This window comes from Ambystoma mexicanum, chromosome 1p (genome assembly GCF_040938575.1).
Source record: "Ambystoma mexicanum isolate Mex_15411 chromosome 1p, UKY_AmexF1_1, whole genome shotgun sequence".
NCBI classification, from domain to species: domain Eukaryota; kingdom Metazoa; phylum Chordata; class Amphibia; order Caudata; family Ambystomatidae; genus Ambystoma; species Ambystoma mexicanum.
The window spans coordinates 296,491,041-296,513,560 of NC_090921.1; the positions used below are offsets into that span (position 1 = coordinate 296,491,041).

At 47.3% G+C, this 22,520-nt stretch overlaps 1 protein-coding gene across 6 annotated transcripts in view; it reads left to right on the forward strand.

The window, feature by feature from the left end:
- The window catches only part of SBNO2 (strawberry notch homolog 2), a 1,228,831-nt gene that overhangs the window by 1,041,899 nt on the left and 164,412 nt on the right, over positions 1-22,520 (forward strand). For all 6 annotated transcript variants that reach the window (XM_069647284.1, XM_069647292.1, XM_069647268.1 and 3 more), the window contains 3 exons: positions 12,965-13,059; positions 13,367-13,459; positions 13,647-13,778. In XM_069647284.1, coding sequence (XP_069503385.1) covers positions 12,965-13,059; positions 13,367-13,459; positions 13,647-13,778 — 320 coding nt within the window. The remainder of the gene's footprint in view (positions 1-12,964; positions 13,060-13,366; positions 13,460-13,646; positions 13,779-22,520) is intronic.

A 22,520-nucleotide genomic window follows, 5' to 3' on the forward strand; every position in this document is an offset into this window, starting at 1 on the left:
CTGGTGGACAAGAGAGAATCTCGCACAGGGGAAACCCTTTTACGATCCCTAAGTACAGGCAGTAGTCACTACAGATGCATGCCTGACGGGGTGGGGAGCTCACCATCTCCACCACACAGCTCAGGGTCTCTGGTCTCACTCAGTGTCCAAGAACCACATCAACCTGCTAGAGCTTCTGGCAGTATTCAGAGCGCTTCAGGCGTTCGAGCCCCACCTACTAAACCTGTCAGTGCAAATCCGGACGGACAGCACAACAGCCATGTTCTACCTGAACAAGCAAGGAGGGACTCGCTCGCCAAATCTGTCCAAGCTTGCCCAGAAAATCTGGATATGGGCACTCAGATGGAACATCTTCCTGTCATCACAACATGTTCCAGGGGAGCTCAATTCCCTAGCGGATGCTCTGAGCAGAGACTCCCTCCCAGAGGAACACGAATGGGTTCTACACAGAGAGGTCGTAGAAAACATCTTCTCTCAGTGGGGTTTCCTCACTATAGACTTATTCGCCACAAGCGAAAACAGACAATGCCCAGGATTTGCATCCAGGTTCCCCCAACCAGACTCCCAGGGGAACGCCCTGTGGATGAACTGGTCAGGGATGTTTGCGTACGCTTTTCCACCACCTCCTCTCATCAGGAAAGTGGTGAACAAGATGAACAGAGAGTCGATGATGCTCGTCCTAGTTGCTCCCATGTGGGCAAGACAATCGTGGTTCCCACACCTACGCAGGATGGCGGTGTGCGAGCCCATCAAACTTCCAGCCTGGTACAACCTACTGTCCCAGCACCAAGGTCAAACAGTGCACCAGCAACCCAACTCAATGAACCTGGCAGCATGGCTCCTGAGGTCATAGAGTTTGGACATCTCAATTTGCCACAGAGGTGTATGGACATCCTAAAGGAATCTAGGAAACCAAACACAAGGCACTGTTACTTTGACAAATGGAAGAGGTTCGTTATCTGGTGCCAGAGTAGATCAATCAACCCGGTTGATTGCACTCCTTCCACTATTGTTACATACATGCTCCACCTGCTAGATGCAGGATTGGTTTTTAACTCACTGAAAGTACACCTGGCAGCCCTGTCGGCTTACACCACTTCCCATAGCAAGGTTTTGTGGTGGAAAGTACAAGTAGTTAAAGCCTTCATGGAAGGAGTAAAGAGACTTCACCCTCCTATTTCAAACCCACCACCAGGGTGGGACCCTAATGTGGTGCTAGCCAAGCTCATGGGCCCCCTTTTCTAACCCATGCATAAAAGCATTCTCAAACACCTGACTTATAAAACGGCCTTCTTAGTAGCTATTACTTCTATAAGGGTCAGTGAAATTCAGGCTCTGTCGGTGCAGGATCCCTTCTTTACTGTCCATAAAGACAAACTGGTTTTACGCACACACCCTAGGTTCTTACCTAAATTTATATCTAAATTCCATGTAAACCAGTCCATCGAGCTTCCGGCTTTCTTCCAGGACCCGCAAAGCTCCGCTGAGGTGAAACTACACACCGTAGATGTGCGTAGGGCGGTCCTCTACTATGTAAATAAAACCAGACCGCTAATAAAAACAGATCAACTGTTTGTCTCCGTAGCTACAGGCAGAGAGGGGGTTCGCGTCTCTAAAGGTGCCTTCTCGAAGTGGATTATTAACTGTATCCAGCTCTGTTACTCACTCTCTGAAAGAACTCTGCCGTTCACGCCAAGAGCCCACTCTACTAGAGGCATTGGGGCCACTCTGGCTTTCATTGCAAATGTACCCCTTGACACCATTTGCAAAGCAGCTACTTGGAGCTCTATTCACACTTTTACTCAGCATTACTGCATTGTCACCCATTCCAAGGCAGATACACAAGTGGGACAAGCGGTTCTAAGACACTTATTTGCTCATGACCCTTCTCACATCCCACCTCCTTCTTCAGGTACTGCTCGCTAATCTATGCACAGCATGTGATTTAAGCAGATTCCACAAGCCTCAGAAGGGATACATTACTCATCGTAATCGTATTTCTGATGCTTGTATCTGCTTAGATTCACATGCGACCCACCCTTCCTCCCCTCTGAGAGAAGGCGCATGATTGCTTGTAGTCTTACCTTTCTGTCTATCTGCTTGGATTATCTGTACTCACACTACTCCTCATGCTACCTCATGTCACAAAAAATACAATCTGAGGATCCTAGACGCGTGAGGGATCTTGGGTACAGTGGACGTCACACTAGGGATAGTATTACTGGCACGCCCTGTGTCGACGGCCATTTTCGAGTTTCGAAAAACAAACTGTAATACTCCGCAGCTTCCACTAGATGTCGGTCTATGCAGAGCATGTGAATCTAAGCAGATACAAGCATCAGAAATACGATTACGGTGAGTAATGTATCCCATATATGTTCAAGCAGATAATATGAAATGTTCAGATAATGGCAATCATGATCCGATGCTGTAAGTAATTGAAACCACACATCAAATTGTGAAAAATGTCTTCATTGTATTGTAAGGTAATAGCCGACACGTGTTTCGACCCCAACGGTCGTTTTCAAGGCCTCTGGATGCACAAGTTGTTATTCAAACCTTAGATAGGATATTTCCGAATGATCTTGAGTCAAGATATCGCCTGGTCAATTAGCACAAAGTCAATGGGTTAAATCCCTGCGTCCCTTTCTTGGGTAAGAAAATCCCTGCAATCAATAAGCTTATTGTGCTAATTGTGCTTCCATCTAGTGGACGTTGCAGAGTATTAGTTTGTTTTTCGAAACTCGAAAATGGGCGTCGACACAGGGCGTGCCAGTAATACTATCCCTGGTGTGATGTCCCCTGTACCCATGATCCCTCGCGTGTCTAGGACCCTCAGATTGTTTTTTTTCCGCCATACTGGTCGGAAGCATTTCGCGGAGTTCCTGGCAATAAGCCATAATTTTGCAAAATATTGATAATTTTACCCCTTCTCCACCCCAACGTCGAGATACCGAATTTCTACACTCGATGCCGGATCGGAGAGGATTTCGACCGTCGACTGCACAACGACTTTGGGCCTCGAGGCTTTCGTCTCGGCCCGGGCCTGGGCCGCTGGCCAAGGCCCTGCAAGTAGGGAGAGTGGGGGGTGGTCATACTGTACACTCTTGTAATATATATAGACACACTTATATATTCCTACATTTACCAGCCCGCCGCCACAAGGTGCGTATGGGGGGGTACCCCTTTCCAATTCTGCCCCAAGTGCAATCGCAAATACCCTTGGGTCGACAGGCACGCCACGTGCAACCTCTGCTTGCCGAGGGACCACCCCGAGGCAAATTGCAGAGCCTGTAGTAGGTTTAAGCCTAAAACACTTAAGGACCGTTCAATCAAGCGTTGGGCCCACCACACCAGGCGTCAAGAGGCCATGGCAGCGGAGGGCACCTTCAGCGACGGCAGCAACGCCGTACTTTCGGACGGCGAGGGCTTTATGGCGTCGAAAGACAGCCGAGCGTAAGTCCCCGACCTCGGAAGGTCGACCGGCAGGCCGGCTATGTGGAACACCCCCGGCGACACGAGCGCTTCCCATGACACCTTCACAAAGCACACAAAGTCCAACCGAGACTCGACGCACGTCGAGTTCTCGGAAAGAGGCACGTAGAGAACGGTCCGAATCGGCGTCCTCCGGGCGCTCTCGATCTAGATCGCCACACGACGCCAGGCAAGCATCCACTATTGCCAAGAGTGCCTCGCTCCCTAAGGTCACGGAAGCTCGATCGTCGGTAGACGAAGCCGACTTCCACTCTCAGGCCGCACTCCAAGAGTCGGCGCCCGCAGACCGAATTACTACAGATCCCGAACCCCTACCTCCACGCTCGAAGGATAGGGTCAAGTCCCCCGAACCTCGACGCCAGGCGTCGAAAAGCTCAGAGGGCCCTAAAACACACGGGAAACACTCCTCCAGTCACGGGGAGGGAGGGAAACGGCAAAGGAAGCAGTCTCTACCCACTTCCAAGCCCGTAGAACACTCCACTCCTCAAAAACAGAAAGACAAGTCCACGTCTTCTAATAACACCAAAACCCCTGCACAGGCTGCCAAGTCTAGTCAGGATAAATTTGGAAAACTCCCAGAAAGGGTCATTCCCAGTTCCAGAGAATGGACCAGTGTTGACATAGATAGGGTAATGTCAAGAATGTCATCTTTGGCAGATTTTTATGCAAAAAAACCCAGAACACTTTCTTGCTTATACTCCCGACGGGTCAGCACCCTCTGGCTCTAAGCATCCTATACCTTCTAAGTGCAAGATCCCACTTTGAGACACCAACAGGGTCTTCAGACCCCTTCTACGTCCAGCCCTACTCTCATTTCCAGGGAGAGACATCCTTTGTTGAGGATCCAGATTTGGACATGGTGGAGGAACAAACTGGGACAGGCTACTATGGGGATGAGGATCAAGATGAGGAGGAGGAAGACCCCTACAGGGTAGACTCCCCAGTAGAAAGAGAGGCCCCAATTACCGACTCCCCTGTCGACAACCAGCCACTCCTGAATGAAGTGCTGTCTCGAGCAGCAGAACATTTCCACATCGACACCCAGGGTGCCCAGGAGGAAAGAGACTTTGCAGAAGAGTTAGTGGGGGATAGGGGGCCTGTTGCTCAGGCCATCCCTATCCTAAAATCTATTCAAAGAAGAATAGACCCGTCATCCTCAATCCTAACCTCACCAGAGCAGTGAACCCTAGGATTGAAAAACTTTTCAAGGCGGCCCAATCAGACCCACTATATATAAGAGGGCACCTGAAGCCGGACTCTCTGGTTGTTACTAACACTCGTAAGAGGGCTGGAACACCCTTATCGTCTGAGGTTCCTCCCGACAAGGAGAGCAAAAGACTGTACGGGTTAGGCAGGAAAGTGGCCTCCACTTCCGCCTACCAGGCAAGGATTGCCAACTCCACCACCCTCTTGGCCAGCTACAACTGCCATAAGTGGGAAGAGGTTGCGGCACTCATAGACTCCGCACCAGAACCCTTAAAGAGCCAATTGGGACGAGTTTCAGTGGAGGGAAGAGCCGTGTCCGGTTGCATTTTAAAGGCAACCTTTGATGCCGCGGATAACGCAGGCAGATTAATAGCAGAAGGAACTGTTATTAAGAGACACGCTTGGCTACGCCAGTCTGGTTTCAAGGCTGAAACACAAGCGTCACTATTGGACAAACCGGTGGAGCCAGATCTGTTTGGTAAGGCCGTCGAGGACGCACTAAAGAATGCTAAGGACGAGTATGAAATACTCAAATCCCTAGGCCAGCTAACCACTAAACCCCCTAATCAGAGAGGGAATGGCAATTTTCGTCGCCCACGCGGCCAAAATTCCCAAAGAGGTTCTAACTATTCCCAGGGGCAGGGTACATAGTGGAACAATAATAACCAGCAGTCTACCCAGGGTTACGGCAGGGGGAATAAGAGAGGACATGGTAGAGGTAGAGGCAGCCCCAATAAAGGAGGCGGCACGCCTCCACCGAAACAGTGACGCTCCGTTCAGGGTCCCTTCTCACGCAACCCCAGTAGGGGGACGCATTTCCAACTTCACCCAAGCTTGGGAAGGGATCACATCAGACAGATGGGTGCTGTCAACAGTATCCGAGGGGTACTGTATAGAACTACTAGAGCGTCCCCGAGACCATCCTCCACGACAAAAAATACATTCTTTGGAACACCAGAAGATCCTCCTAGAAGAGATTGTCAATCTGCTAGCAAAGGACGCGATATAACTCATCCCGGGACATGAGGTAAAAAAGGGTATTTATTCAACTTACTTCGTTGTGCCAAAAAAAGATTTGACAATGCGCCCAGTATTGGACTTACGGCCTGCCAACAAGTATGTCAAGCCCCAAAAGTTTTGCATGACAACTCTCCAAGAGGTAATCCCCCTCCTAAGAAAAGGGGGATTACATGGCAACATTGGACATGAAAGATGCCTATTTTCATATTTCCATGTTCCCAGCGCACAGAAAATACTTGCGCTTCAAGGTGGACAGTCGGCACTACCAGTTCAAGGTACTGCCCTTCGGGATAGCTTCGGCCCCAAGGGTATTCACCAAGGTACTGGCGGTGGCGGCAGCACACCTACACAGGGAGGCAATCCCGGTGTACCCTTACCTGGACGACTGGCTCATCACGGGGGAAACCCCAGTAATTTGCAGAACAAACATTCAAAGGACTATCGACCTCCTCTTCGAATTGGGCTTCTCAATAAACGAAAAAGTCAAGTCTAGTGCCAAGCACATCCAAACAATTCTTAGGAGCTATTCTAGACACTCAAGTGGGGTTGACCTTTCCTTCAGAGGAAAGAATTCGGAATATATACTGCTGCAAATTCCGCAATACCAGTCCGGTCGCCAGATAACGGTACAGAAAGCAATGCGTTTGCTGGGCATGATGGCGTCATGTATTTACCTGGTCCCCCACGCGCGCCTGCGCATGCGTCCCATGCAGGAATGGTTGGTGAAACAGTGGTCTCAGGCAAGTGGTCAGTGGGACGATCTAGTGGTCGTTTCGCCAACACTGGTACAAACCCTTCACTGGTGGACAAGAGAGAATCTGTCCAAGGGGAAACCCTTTTTATGATCCCGAGATACAGGCGGTAGTCACAACCGATGCATGCCTGACGGGTTGGGGAGCTCACCATCTCCACCACACAGCTCAGGGTCTCTGGTCTCACGCAGTGGCCAAGAATCACATCAACCTTCTAGAGCTTCTGGCAGTATTCAGAGCGCTTCAAGCTTTCGAACCCTACCTTTTAAACCTGTCAGTGCAAATCCGGACGGACAGCACTACAGCCATGTTCTACCTGAACAAACAAGGAGGGACTCGCTCGCCAAATCTGTCCAAGCTTGCCCAGAAAATCTGGATATGGGCACTCAGACGGAACATCTTCCTGTCATCACAACATGTTCCAAGGGATCTCAATTCCATAGCGGATGCTCTGAGCAGAGACCCCCCTCCCAGAGGAACACGAGTGGTGTCTACACAGAGAAGTCGTAGAAGACATTGTCTCTCAGTGGGGTTTCCCCACTATAGACCTATTCGCCACAAGCGAAAACAGACAATGCCCAGGATTCGCATCCAGGTTCCCCCAACCAGACTACCAGGGGAATGCCCTGTGGATGAACTGGTCAGGGATGTTTGCGTACGCTTTTCCACCAACTCCTCTAATCAGGAAGGTGGTTAACAAGATGAACAGAGAATCGATGACGCTCGTCCTGGTTGCTCCCATGTGGGCGAGACAACCATGGTTCCCACGCCTACACAGACTGGCGGTGTGCAAACCCATCAGACTTCCGAGCTGGTACAACCTATTGTCCCAGCACCAAGGTCAAACAGTGCACCATCAACCCAACTCAATGAACCTGGCAGCATGGCTCCTGAGGTCATATAGTTTGGACATCTCAAATTACCACAGAGGTGTATGGACATCCTAAAAGAGGCTAGGAAGCCCAACACTAGGCACTGCTACTTTGACAAATGGAAGAGATTCGTAATCTGGTGTCAGAGTAAGCAAATCAACCCAGTTGATTGCACTCCTTCCACTATTGTTACTTACATGCTCCACCTGCTGGATGCAGGGCTGGTTTTTAACTCGCTGAAGGTACAACTGGCAGCCCTGTCCGCATACACCACTTCCCATAACAAGGTGTCTTGGTGGAAAGTACCAGTAGTTAAGGCCTTCATGGAAGGAGTAAAGAGACTTCACCCTCCTATTTCTAACCCACCACCAGGATGGGACCTGAACGTGGTGCTATCTAAACTCATGGGCCCCCCATTCGAGCCCATGCATAAAACGAGTCTCGAACACCTGACCTATAAGACTGCCTTCTTAGTAGCCATTACATCCATAAGAAGGGTCAGTGAAATTCAGGCTCTGTCAGTGCAGGATCCTTTCTTTACTATTCATAAGGATAAGCTGGTTTTACGGACACACCCTAGGTTCTCACCTAAGTTTATTTCCAAATTCCATGTAAACCATCCATCGAGTTTCCGGCTTTCTTCCAAAACCCACAAAGCTCGGCTGAGGTTAAACTACACACCCTAGATGTGCGTAGGGCGGTCCTTTACTACGTAAACAAGACCAGACCGCTTAGGAAAACAGATCAAGTGTTTGTCTCCGTAGCTACAGGCAAGGAGGGAGATCGTGTCTCTAAGGGTGCCATCTCCAGGTGGATTGTCAACTGTATCCAGTTGTGTTACTCTTTCTGACAAAACTTTGCCTTTTACGCCCAGAGCCCACTCGACAAGAGGCATTGGGACCAGTCTGGCTTTCATTGCAAATGTTCCCCTTGACACCATTTGCAAATCAGCTACTTGGAGCTCTATTCATACTTTTACTCAGCACTATTGCATTGACACCCATTCCAAGACAGATACTCAAGAGGGACAAGCGGTTCTAAGACATTTATTTGCTCATGAGCCTTCTCAAATCCCACCTCCTTCTAACACTGCTCGCTAATCTATGCACAGCATGTGATCTAAGCAGATTCCACAAGCCTCAGAAGGGATACATTACTCACCGTAATCGTATTTCTGATGCTTGTATCTGCTTGGATTCACATGCGACCCACCCTTCCTCCCCTCTGAGAGAAGGTGCATGGATGCTTGTAGTCTTATCTATCTTCTATCTACTTGGATCATCTGTACTCACGCTACTCCTCATGCTACCTCATGTCAAAAAAATAATACAATCTGAGGGTCCTAAACGCGTGAGGGATCATGGGTACAGGGGACGTCACACTAGGGATAGTATTACTGGCACGCCCTGTGTCGACGCCCATTTTCGAGTTTCGAAAAACAAACTGTAATACTCCGCAGCTTCCACTAGATGTCGCCCTATGCACAGCATGTGAATCTAAGCAGATACAAGCATCAGAAATACGATTACGGTGAGTAATGTATCCCATTCTTTCTGTGTGCAGTGACAGTCTTCTAATAGTTTTCAAGTTGTGTATATATGTACTGTGAACCATTGAGTGGAGGGATCACCTTTAGAAAGACTCCTGCAGCTGGAAGCAATTCTGTGCATTCCAATCACTCAACAAACTTAAAAGCTGGTGAATAGCGCACAATTCTACGTATCTTTTACACTCGACCCAAGGTATAGTAGCCACACAACACAGGAAGCAAGATGAAGTTAGCAGGCAAGAGCGACCATCTTAGAGGTTCCGACCTCGGTAGTTTTCATAGCCGTTGGACGCGAGTATGCATTTTTATGAAGCTGAGTACACGTCGAGGAGATAGCCATGGTTTGGCAGTGCAGCTCGATGAAAATAGGGCGCAGCTTCCGAAGTTGGACATCAATAGACAATTTAAGGATGAATTCAGCGGTTTCACCCCACGGGCTTACCTTTGCGGTTTTGGATGAACAAAGGGGGGGGTAGAGGACTGCTCCTGCAGTCGGTGCCGGTGTGAGGAGCTCAGCTCTGACTCACCTCAATGTGATAAGTGGTACATGGGGCTGCACTGAAGAAGGCAGTTATTGTCTAACCATTAACTTTTAGCTGGATAGATTTGTTTGTAATGTCAGATCCTAGGCATCGTAAAATCTTAGGGATATAGAGGATTCAAGCTCTTTCCCAGAAGGAATGCGGCCTTTGGGATTCCAAAAATTGACCACAGGCACGTATGCAGTGTTAGTCACTATGGCTAAGCAATGGCGGCACGCACTGACTTATCAATGGTCTACTGTCCATCAAGGGTCCATGCAGGTTAAAAATAGGAATTACATGTTCTGCGCGACAAAATGCAGAATGGGACAAATTATAAAAATAAAGAGTGATGGAGACTACAGGGTCCAGATAATGTTAGCAGGAGGAGTGAAATATTGATAGAATGAATGAACATTGTTTATAAAAATGTTACATTTTTCCCTTGGTCTAGACCTCAAGGTTTGTAAAAGTCTGCAGAGGTGCCGTGTTTTTGCATAGGAGGAAAAGCATGAGCTACTGTGTATTTGTGTAGAGCTAGCCAAATGTAGAACCGCATGCCCTGACAAAACTGCTGACAACGAAGAAGGCAGGCTTTGGAGCATCCCTATTATGGAAAAAGGACGGGTGGGGATGAAGCCATGATCCATATCCAGTGACACCACTACAGCAAGCCAGGCCTCAAACTACTTTGGCAGGAAGGAAAAGAAGAGGGACAGGAGAAGACTGTTCAGGCAGCAGAGTCCTTTGCTACATTGCTCATTTTATAAGATTAAACTTGTTATCCTTACACAATCGTTTTTTGGCCTTATTCCTCTAGAGGGGTGTATTCATTCTGGTGTGAGCGTAATTGGCAACACCCTTACACTTCCCCTGACTTGTTAGCCTGTCCAGAATAAGCCTGCATTAGATTTTACCTAATAACTTTGAGTCATTCATAAAGTGTAACACTGGAGTTTGCTTTCCATGGTCTGTTTTAGACTGACACAAAAAGAGACTTGGGTTTATACCTGCCTTTAAGTTGATTATAGCTCCTTTAAAAGGTGTATAGGTTTTACACACCTTGAGTATAACTGTGTTATCCTAAAATAAGTGAGTTATTGCTTCCCTTAGTCTGTGAACTGAAAAGCAACTGTAATTGAATATTACACCCCAAGGTCAAATTCCCATACAATAATGGTTATCCTGAATCAGAGTTATAGGTTTATACTGTTCTTAGAATCTGTTTCACTAGATCAGAAAAGTATATTTTCTGGTTGCACCATGTGATTTCTTACTAAGTAAGCTTCACTGTACAACTGATAGGGTCGACTACCCTGCTTTTACTGAAAGTAATCTAAAAGTAATTATTGGTTTTGACTTGCCTCGAACTGCTGCTAGGTATTCCATATAAGGTTATATGCTTTGGTATGTGTACCTTCAAGCATAGTGTTGTGTTTTTATAATTGTGGTTATATATAATGTAATAGTGTTTATTTCCCCCAAGATGTATCTGGTCCTACTTGTATTTAAATAAACCATTTATTTTTTACAATACATAATGATTCAGTGTTTCTTTGGACCATTTGTATTACAATTTAATTGTACTGATTCTACAGCCCTCTCTCCCTCCTAAGATACATCTGGTTGCTCTGGCTATGCCACCATGAACTCAGGTGGTACAGCTTTATACTAAGAGTGTAGTCTTGTAATGTCAGTTGAATGGTTTTACTAAGTTCTTCGGACTTCAGAAAAACTGTCCTAACACTTGCTGCAATTCTGAAAAGTACACAACGTTATTTACTTACCTTTTGAATTGTGTTCCATTATTCTAGAAAGTAAGAGTTGTTATAACTTTATTATTTCTGAAACTTAAGTGTCAAAGTTTACCAAGTTCACCTTAAACTGCTTACTGCCTTTCTGAAAAACCTTAGTTATTGCTTACCTTAGAACTGTATTCCACTCTTCTGAAAAGTAACATTGGTATAACTACATATTCATGTGATAGAACCACTGTAAGAGTTTATGACCAATAAGGTTTTACTCACCTTGAATAGCATATTGCCATTATAATTGCGTATCCCAAGTTCTTATGAAGTGCATATTGCCCATCTGAGAAGTAATTCATAAGTTTTTGCTTGCCTTAGAATTGTGTTCCGTTATTCTGAAAAATAATTTTGGTGTCACTGTATCATTCCTGAAATAGGAATAAGTTAAAATTATCGAATGGTTGGAGGGCATAGAATGGTTGGAGGGCATAGAATGGTTGGAGGGCATAGAATGGTTGGAGGGCATAGAATGGTTGGAAGGCATAGAATGGCTTGGGGAGCACGGAACGGCTTGGTGTGCTTGAAACGGTCGGAATGCATGAAACAGTTGGAATGCATGAAACGGGCGGAGTGCATAGAACTATTGGTAAACCACCATATCATATCTCCACGCTTACTCTCTTCTTTACACCACCACTCAACTAGAACACAGCGATACTATGACACCATTCGGTATAGCTGTTCTTATACCATCACTTGCCTCATACTCCCCAACATCCTAACTAAACACCGCTGATTACTCACCCTCCAGCCTAGGTGTTCTCCTCAGGCCTAACGCAGCCAGAATCGGTCTGAATAACAACCTGCCAGAACGAACACATACTCCTGATCTCCCATCCACCACACCTACCGCAAAGAAGCAGCTATCGCACAAATACCACTCCTGCTGCACACACATCCGGTGCCCACATGCACCTTATGACTCTCTCTCTCTACTGACTTGAACTTTGGTTCCCGAGGGCGTTCAACCTACCAGCGCCTTGAGATCATACCAATGGTACATAAGGCTCTATATAAATGTAAAGTAACATAACATATGTTGCAGAGTGCTTACTGTTAGGTTGGTAGTGTAATTGTATTATTCCTGAATCAGAACAGCTTCTACAAATGACCCGGTACTTGCTTGTAACATTGTTGGTATTACTTTATTATTCCTCAGACTGAAAGTGTAAAGGTGTACCAATAGGCGTTACTTACCTTGAATTACGTACTGCATTTCTTAGTCCACTAATGTGTTTTTACTCCTCATGAATGGCATACTACCATTCTAAATGTGCTTCACTAGGTGTTACTCACCTTGAACTGAATACTGCTATTCTTAAGCCTTATGCTTTTGTCTGCATACCATAACGGTTATGTTTGTTTTTATAATTGTGTTTATAAATAATAATAGTATCTACCTTTCTTTTATATGTAAAATAAGCTATTATTTGATTAATACATATGTGTATCAGTGTTTCCTTGGACCATATGTATGCTGCATGTTCTTTGTACCAAACTATAGCCCTCTCCCTCCTAAGATAAGCCGGACTGCTCTGTCCATGCTACAAAAATGTATGCAGTGCAGGTGTATACGAAGAGTTGGAGTTTACTGTATTGCCCAAGGTATAGTTTTATAAAGCCCCTTGGGTGGAATTCAGAAAAAACTGTCCTAACACTCATTTCAGGTCTGTCTGCCTTGTGTCATTTAAGGTTTTCTCTATAAATTGGATCCTGCTCAATTATCAATTTTTGTCTTCAGATTTGGCTCCCGGAGTGGATGAAATTTATGAAGAAAGCCAGGAAATATTTCTGACCCCAGGACACCCTCAGGATGGGCAAGTGGTGCTCTACAAGGTACGCAGTAGTTTTCTGTAGTTTGTTGCAGCACTGTGTAGCACAGGCTAGTGGAGTTCCCCTCCCCCACCAATATCAACCCCCCCACAACCCCCACCAATATCAACCCCACCCCCATACATTTGAGGTTAACCCAGGATTTTAAGCTGTGTATTGCTGGTTAAAATATTGCTAAATCTCTGGCGGCATGCTGAAACTCCTTATCAGATTTACTCATTGGGAGGGCAGAAACATGATCTTTGCCCTAAATCGGGGGACTTTTGCAGTGTGGCATTTCTGACATGCTCTCCAATTTCTTCCTGTGTAGATCAGTGTGGATCGAGGATTGAAATGGGAAGAGGTATATGAGAAGTCACTGCAGCTTAAAGGGGCCAGTGATGGCTTCTACATTTCCTACAAGGTTAGTCATGGCCTCTCTTCCATATGTAACGGGGTAGGAGGAGAGTTATCAGGTGGGGGTTGGGGGAGAAACGAGGGAAATGTTTGGTGTACTGATGGAGTATTGTTGAAGTAGTTGATGGATAAGAGCATTAATTGTGTTAGAGAGCATGCCTTTGATATGTATTAACATTGTTTGTGGTTCACAGGTCCGAGGCGCCATGTACACAACTCTGCTAGCGGAGCAGCGGTGGGGGGATAACTGTATTGTTTACAAGCCCAACATTGGGAAGCAGATAAACTCAGAGAGTCTGGACAACCTGAGCAAGCGATATCAGCGGGTAAGAACTACAGAAGGTGGCTAAAATGGTTGCGTCATACATATCCAGTTACATGAAGTGTGCCAGGAATCTCTCATGTAACTGTGGGGCCTGCTCCTATGTTCTAGCGATTGGAGGCTTGTAGGTAAAGTGTGTTCTGTGAGAAATGTAATAGTGCATCACAAATTAAAGGGAATTTATACTTTCCCACCCACCTCAGATTCTGCAATGAGAATATCCCCATTTTGTTGATGCACAATGCCTTAAAGTTACAAAAGTAACTGACAACTCCTAAATATTTTAAACTTTAAAAAAAATGTAGGTAAATTCAAAACAAATTCCTTTTGCCTGCTACCCCACGCCTAAACCTGGAGCATTCCAGATACCTTGAGCAAATCTGCAGATTTACTCCAGTTTTAAGCTTTGTGAATAAGGTTAAATGGTAGGAGATGTAAATCCTAGATGCTCACTGGTATCTCTCGATTTGCTGCATAGGCAAATCTTTGAGAATGAAGCCTAATAGGTCTGTCCTCAAGGATAAGGTAGATCAACCGTGAGCTGTCCAATTTCTGTTTATAGGTGGAAAAGTCAATGCAGCAGATACTACTTCTGCTGTAGCAGTAACCATTCTGTTGGTAAAATGTCACCTTCCGTGCTGCATTTTCACTTAGGAGCCCTAGAGGTGATGCTTGCCCAGAGTCCAGTTGATCTGTGGGAGCAGTGTGTGCACCCCGTTTCCCATCGCAAACATGCATCCTTTAACATATTTCACAACCACCCCATATTTGGGAATCGCCATATTCAAATGTTCCTGGAATTATATCTGGGAAAATAGGTATGATGTGGATTCAGCCCGGACTCCTTATTCTCATAGTGTACAAATACAAGCTTACCTTTCCATACCTCAGACGTCCTGGACACAGAATGGCTATGACTATGTGTTCACATCCGTAGCCTTTTACATAAAGGAAACCAAATTCAAATGTGGACCTCTTCCGACATTCTAATGGAAGAGCACCACCTAGGGCTATGTGCAATTGGAACAGTACTACTCCCAATGTTTAGTTGCAAATAAGCATCACTGCCACCATCATCTAGGTGTTTACAGTTTTAACTGTGCATGGTTACTCTCTCAGAGAAACGCTGGGTGCATTTGGTCCTTCCTAAGAAGTTTGTGGTCTCTTTGCACGGGCAGAACTGAGAGTAGTGTCTCCAGTGAGGACTTGAATTAGGACCCGCTTCCGAAAAATGTTGGTGATCCAGTACAGGAAAAACAATTCAGGGGATCATACCGGAGCCACGCCGGAACTATTATGGTTGGGTGGTGGTCTCTGTTAAGAAAGATCTCTCTTTACTGCACCTTTACTTCCATTTTTATGGGCCCCCAAACTTTTGGCTTTTATTTTTCACTACCCTGTCTTCTGCTCATCTGTTATGGGGAAGCTGACATGTCCTTCATGCTGTCAGTACTGGGAAACAGCTTCCCTCAGTCTAGTTACTTTGTTACTACTTTTAGCGCACAGTGAGGAAGCAGCTGCACATTGAGCTCTTCTCCCGTTTGGACTTGGATTTCTGCTTTTGGAAAAACTCTTGCTGGCCCTTTAAACAAACGCAAGGGCTTTAAAACCCCCATAAGTGCGTTGCGCCGAGTGAGTAAACAGTGTTAGTTGTTCGGTGTGCGGGGCTGCCTGCCCCCTTTTCGGGTGTATAACAAGGTTACCTCTTACAACCATTCATATATAGGTGTTTTGTTTTACCTGCATCAGCACGGCGAACAATTTGCTATTGTTATTCATCGAGAAGCACCCACTACTGGGCTATTGCCTTGGGTCTGTTGGTTGAAAACAGCAGAGCAGGCATTTAAACAATCTACATCCATTCCCCCTTTCCCCTCATGCCCCCCTCCTTCTCAGTCCCGTGGTCCGGAATGACGAGATCTGGGAATGCCTCGCAAAGCAGCCTCTAACATGAAGAAAGTTAAACCACATTCAAGGAAACCCTACTGCAAAGTTGTTACTAGAGCCAAATCACAGAAGAAAACCCTGTCGGGACCCTTCACTAAAAAAAATTATGTGATATCTGTGGATATACATATGCCACCCCCCCCTCCCCTCCCTCCCTCACCCATTGTTGACGGGAAAATCACAGATTACTATCACTTAGCGGGAGGAGGCCAGCCAAATCAATGTGTACAGAATACAAATCTGGATCTTGAAATCCTAAAGCATGCAAAATCAGACTATGGCGACGTAGATAACTTGTTGCTGGGTGTTTGGGAGAACTCTCCTGTCTGTGCTAATTCCCTTCAACCATAGAGTCCCCCCCCTTTCCTCCCCCACAGCTCCTTTGATCAGCTTTAGGACTTTTTAATTCTAACCCTGGAGTGAGTGCAACCTTTTTCTCGCTCTCATGTGTTTTGACCTGATTTGGATTTTGTATTCACCGTTTTTGGAGTCTGACAAACTATAGGCATCTACTTTTTGTATGGTGACACACAGCACCTTCAGTGCAGTGTCACTGAGAAATCCTTTAGATTTCTCATAAGGTTTTAAATACCTTTTCTTGTGTGAACTACAGTTCCCAAGAATAGTAAAGTGAAATTTACTTTACTTAACTTTTCTCTTTGTAGGTCCAGCCCACACCATATTATGTTACTTAGTAGCCACATTTTTATATTCCCCTCACTACTTTAAATGGCTGGTGGCAGTGGTTTAATTTTTCCTACCTTTGTGCTTTTCTACCGCAGGCTGAAACCTCTGCTGCAGTACAACACCCATGGATGACCATTTTTTTCAAAATGACCACTGACTTCTTTTTTCGCCATTTTCTGTTTGTGAGGTCTTTCCTGGGTTTTACTCTGTCCATCAAAACAGATTCAAGCCCTTTGTCTTGCCTTTGCAGGGCTTCAGCCCTGAAGCACGCCTCTGTCTCCAGTGTGTCTAAAAGGGAAGGATGTGAGGGAGGTTCCCGAAACTCGACTGTCCTTTTGTCTCTAGGAATGCCTGAATGCAACCAGTCCTGATTGGTTGGCTGGCAGGGCAGCCACCCTGCTGTGTGATTGACAACCTAGGCTGTGCATGAATGGGAGAAACCTGCTTAAAAGGCAAGGGTTTTGGGACTAGAGGCAGAGTCGACCACTGGGAGAAAGAAACGACACAGAAACCACAAACAAAGCTTGATGCATCCTCTTGGACCATTGAATTGCCCAGTGAAGCCATGTTGCTGTGCTGAAAATCCTTGTTCCTTTCGACAGAGAAGCGCTAGAAGGGACGACTTATCCCCTTAGGTTAGTGGAACCAACTAACTCAGACAAACTCCACTGGACCATCTTCCCTGACTGGCTGTACTTCTTCCTAGCTGAAAGAACCGTATGCCAGGGGTCGAGTAATCCGTAGTTGAGGGAAACGTCCGGAATCCAGGTTGAAGCTCCAAGAGTCTCCTAAGGACCCTCCAGAAGCCAGGCGACCAGAGCTTGAGTCCCCTCACCAGAGTGCAGGATCCAAGGAGTGAAGGAAGCTCTACTGGTATCCAAGATCGCAATTGTGCTGTTTACCAAGCGCTGAAACTGTGAGGTGCTGCTGAACCGAAAAGATCAGTACCTTGGTCATGCTTCCAAAACATCAGGCCCTGATGGATTCCATCTCTAGGTCGTTACTCCACACTTAGTGGACCAGAAAAATACTTGAATTTCATGCATCTTCTGCGCATATCTTTTGGCGCAGAATGTCTTGTTGACTTTGCATAATAGGTTGCATTTAAAACTTCTGCTGGTATTATGCTTTATTAATAACACCCATTGTTTTTTGCACTCATATTGTTCTAACTAGTATGAAGTAATATCGGTCAGGACCCATTTGTGCAGGTACCAAATCACACACTGTACCCAGAAACTATTGTGTTGCTGCTGTTGTTAATTGTATGCACCTCTCATAATGGTCTCTCACTGAATGTCTGAGCACATTACCGAAATGACTGTTTTTGTTTTACCTTAAGTACATGCATCCCTCATTTTTCAGCCAAATAAAAATCGGCTGGTATGGTTTACCCTCAGTGGTTGGATGGTTATTTGCTCAGTGAGACAAATTTGTTAAATGTCAGACGAGGCTTTGAATTAAGGTATTTAATTGTCATTGCAAGAATTCATTGCAACAAAACTATATTGAGGACAGGACTCACCCCCCGTATAGAGTATCTTCTCAGCCCATTTTGTCCTGCCTGCCCCTGGGCTGTCCCTCCAGTTACTTTTGCTGAACCGAAAGAGACCGTAGCTGCCGATGACCTCCGAAGTACCGCCGCAGGAGCCTTCCAGACGTGCTCACTCTTGTCCCCATGACTGAGGTTCAGGAACACAGGGTTTGCACCGCTCTAGCTAGACAGAATCCAGCTTGACCACTCTTCTACAAACCAGAGTTACTATTTAGACTTGGGGTACTTACCTCGTTGTCTTTTAGCTGTGCTTTTCTCACTTGGTAATTGCAGTGGCTTACCTTTAGAGTTGATTCCAACTTTCTTTGCACAGGCTTAACAGCTTGTGACCCTACAAGTGATTTTCTACAAACTCTTCAACTTTGTGCAGAACTGTTTCTGATCTAGGAAGTGCCTCAGCTCCATAGACTGTGTTCCAATTGACTTTGGCTGTCCTGGCTCCCTGAAGACTCTTCTAGTCCATTGTCTTTGATATTGTTTGTCCCTCATAGGTGGTAACCTGCTATAGGCTGTTGTTGCTGGGTAAGGCGTGTCTAGATTTCATTGGAAGATTAAATTGTCCTCACATTGACTGAGAACCTGTTTAACCTTTTCCTTCCTTAAAACGTTCCTTACTCTTACGTCCCGTCCCCTTTCCTCCATACTGTATGGGTGTCCCTTCCAAGGGACGTGTGACGGAACCTTTTTCACCAGAAAAAACCTTCCACCCCTTTAAAGTTAGATGCATGGGGTGTGACCCAGGGAACATGCGGTGCCCTGACTCCGCCCTCCGGCACCTCACCTCAGTCCCCTTTTCCGCGATGACGGGAACAGGCCGAATTCACCAGCGCTCCTGGGTTTGGCTTCGGCCATTTAATTCCATCCGCGGATACTTCTTTTCTTTGTCTTTTTTGTCTCATCATTCAGGTACTCGGTCCTCAGGCGTCACGCTCCCCCCGGCGCATGTCGACTTCTACAAGGTTCAGCAGGAGTCCATCCTGCAACGGGCTCTTCCCATCTTCAGACCCTCACGCCCTCTGCCTACGTTGCCTTGGCCCAGACCACGGTTGGCAATCTTGTTCAGCGTGTGACTCATTGTCCTCGAAAAGCACTGAGCAACAGACTAGCCATGTGGAGGGAGCTCTTCCAGAAGTCACCCCCAGAGGATCTCAAGAACTTTGTGAATCATCGAATCAGGCCCAAGGTAGGGCCTATATTCTCCATCGCACCTCGCAAGGGAGACTCCTTCCCAGGGACTCTCCTGCGCAGGAGGGACCGGTCAGGTCCTTCTACCAGCACATGCACCGAGGCTGCTTCAGCTACCGGCCTTTGGGTCGAGGGATCCTCGGATCCTCCCGGTGGCATTGTTGAGGGACTGGAAGATTCTTTTACCGGGTCTCCACCCGAGGGGCTCTGCCCTTTTACCGGCACCGTGGCCAAGGGGCTATGCCCTAATACCAGCAATACGTCTGAGGGGGTGCCTTAACGCAGCTCTACTGACCCCCGGGTCGAAGGTGTCACACCTACCGGGCCTAGGCCCGAGGAATAGGGTAGGCCTTGTGATCCACATGCAGTAGTCTTGGAGGAGGCCGGGCCCAGTTGGCCGAGCAACACGTCGCAGGCACGTGGCAGGCAGCTCGACAAAATGGCCACCGCGCCAGAAAGAGGCACCCGTCCGACGCCAGTCCAGGAATTCGGGGAAGGAGTGTCAAGGTGGGACTGACCTCAACCAGGTACGTGGCCTACAGTCTACCCCTCATTTGCGCAGGGCAGAATTCATTTGCGTCCATATGGGCAGGGTACGCAGCGGCTCCAGCAGCTCCCCGTTCCCCCGTCAGCACCCCCTGCCAACTCTGGCCAGTGAGGGGGAGCTCTTTGAGAAGTTCATTGGCCTCATGAAGTCGCCTCAGATGGGGGTTATCATCAAGGATGAAATCAGGGAGGTCCTCTCTACGATGCCAGCTGCACCACAGATGCCTCCGCTGACGCCCCATGCCCTGGCGCAGCCACCTCTTCTGGCTCCCTAGCTGACTCCCCAGGCAGCTCCGTACCAGCAGCCTCTTGCCGCAATCCCAGTACCCCAGCCTTCGGCACCAACTACTACTACTACTCCTCCTCCACAGGATCCCCCAGACCCACAGGATACGGATGAGCAGGAGGATCCTGACATGCCATCCTCAGCCAGGGCCTCCCACAGACGTCTTGCTGGGCTGCCAGAGTATCTGGGACTCCCCCAGCCCGAGGTAGAGCAGCCGGCAGATGGGGTCCTGGCTGAAGTCCTGACGCCCCTCTGCCAAAACGGGGATTCCAATGCAAACCAATGTAGTCTCCCTGGCCAAGAAGGGTTGGCTCAAGCCCCACTCGGCCCAGCCGGTCAATCAACGCCTGGACGCCAAGTACAGGCAGATGGAGAGGGGATACACACTTGCTCTCGGCCCACTCCTCGGTGATCGATGCAGCATCACTGTACTCCAAGCCTCAGTCGTCCTCAGCCGCCTCCTCTGCGGCCCTGCAAGGCAAGGAGGAGAAGATCTTGAAGGCGTACGGCCAGAAACTATTCCAACGCATCCTTGCATCTTCATCAGGCTAACGCAGATGCCATGCTGGCTGCTGCCAACCAAAGATTATGGCTTCTGGAACTCCCCGCCCAGAGCCAATCACGCTTTAAGGCGGTGCTAACAGAGGCTAAGATGGTGGCGTATGCCCTCATGGAATCCACAGTGGCCCATATTGACACCTCTGGCCGTGCCATCTGCATTGCCACAGACATGAGAAGGGCAGCCTGGCTCCGGGCAACAAAATTTAACCCGGACGTCCAAGAACGCATCCTAGATCTACCATTCGAGGGGGGCGGCGGGGGGACCTGTTCCACTCCTCCATGGATGAAGAGCTGGACAAAAAGAACAGCTCACAAACGGCCAAGTCTTGATCCATTCTTACGAAGACCACGCCCAAAACATACACCCAAACACAGCAATGCTCCGAGTGGGATGTACGTACAGAGGGTTCTGGGGCTTCCAGGAATGTAGATCCAGGCAGCCGGACTGCTCGCCGTCTCAGACCTGGCGCAAGCAACAAAAAGGGGGGGGTGGGTAAGGCTTTTACTCCAGGATTTTCGCCATTCAGAAGAACCACCAGGTGGGCCTGAGAGCTGTGCTGGACCTTTCCACCCTCAACCTCTCCTTACTCCTGCACATTTTCAAGATGGTCATGCCAGTTTTTATAGCAGAGACATTGGACAGGGGAGACTGTATGTGCTCCCTGGATCTGAAGGACGCGTACCTAAACTTCACAATTTGGCAGCTCCATCGTTCCTTCCTACGGTTCAGGAGCATGGGCTTCCATTTTCAATACTTGGTCCTCCCTTTTGGCCTCAACTCGTGTCCCAGGGTCTTTACCAGGCTCATGAATGCTGTGGCGGCCCTCTACATCTACCCATACCTCATACGCTACATCTCCGGAAGCGATTCTCCACTCTTCCAATGCCCTTATGGACACACTGCACGATCTGGGCTTCTCGCTCAATCTTAAGTCGCAGCTGCACCCTACGCAGACTCTGACATTCTTGGGCCTCATCTGGGACACGTGCTCCGAGAAGGTATCAAGAGGGCCACCGCTGTTAGGCAGAATTGCATGCAGTACCCTCTGGGACCACCACATACAATTAGGACCACAGGTGTAAGCAAAAACCAACCTTCGGTATAAATCTGTACCACAGTTTGTTGTAGCGAGCTGAGCAGCCAGGCTTATCTCAAGAGGGGGAATGTGAGCAGTACAAGGATGTTAAACAGAGGTCTTACAATCACAGTGGTTCAAGTAGACCCACTCAAGGTTTCTTGGTAAAACACAGATTAATCTATTACACAATCATTTAAACATTTACTAGAAGCAGGCAATTTACACAAATATGCTTCAATACCAAACCAATATGTTTCGGAGTAGATTAGGCTCCCCTGAAATAGGAGCAAAATTGCATTTCAGTTACTTTTAATGGAAGTAAAAAGGCACAAGTTAATAGAATAGATCACACATCCTTTCTTAGGCAGTGAAAATAGTTTTCGTTTCCTGGAGGACTCTATTCAGTTCAATAGGCCTAGGCCAAAGTCAATGGATAGGAAAGAGCAGTTCTTGAAGTAAACGGTAAAGTCTTTGCCAATGTTCTCATAAGTAGTTTGTACGAAAAAGAATCATGTGTTGGGTCATAAGCTGATTAGGCCTGCAAGTTAGGAAAGTTACACGAACTTTCACCGCGAGAGTTGTGTTCTCTCAATCGGGTTGACACAGTACCTTAATATGAAGCAAAAGATGCAGCTGAAGATGTTCATTCCTGGCAGTTCCTGCAGATCTCACTATTCCTGATCCTCAGTCATGGGGACAAGAGGGAGGATGTCGGGGGGGACTCCTGCACTGCACAGGATTGTCGGCAAACGCAGACAAAATGGAGTCACTTCGAGTACCTGTCATTAAGCACATAAGCTGGTGTCCTTCCCACTGGTTACTCCTAACCAGCTCTGAGAATGGTATCCAGGTGGCTTACGAGTTGATTGGTCCCACCAACTCAAAGGAAGAAGTCGTCCT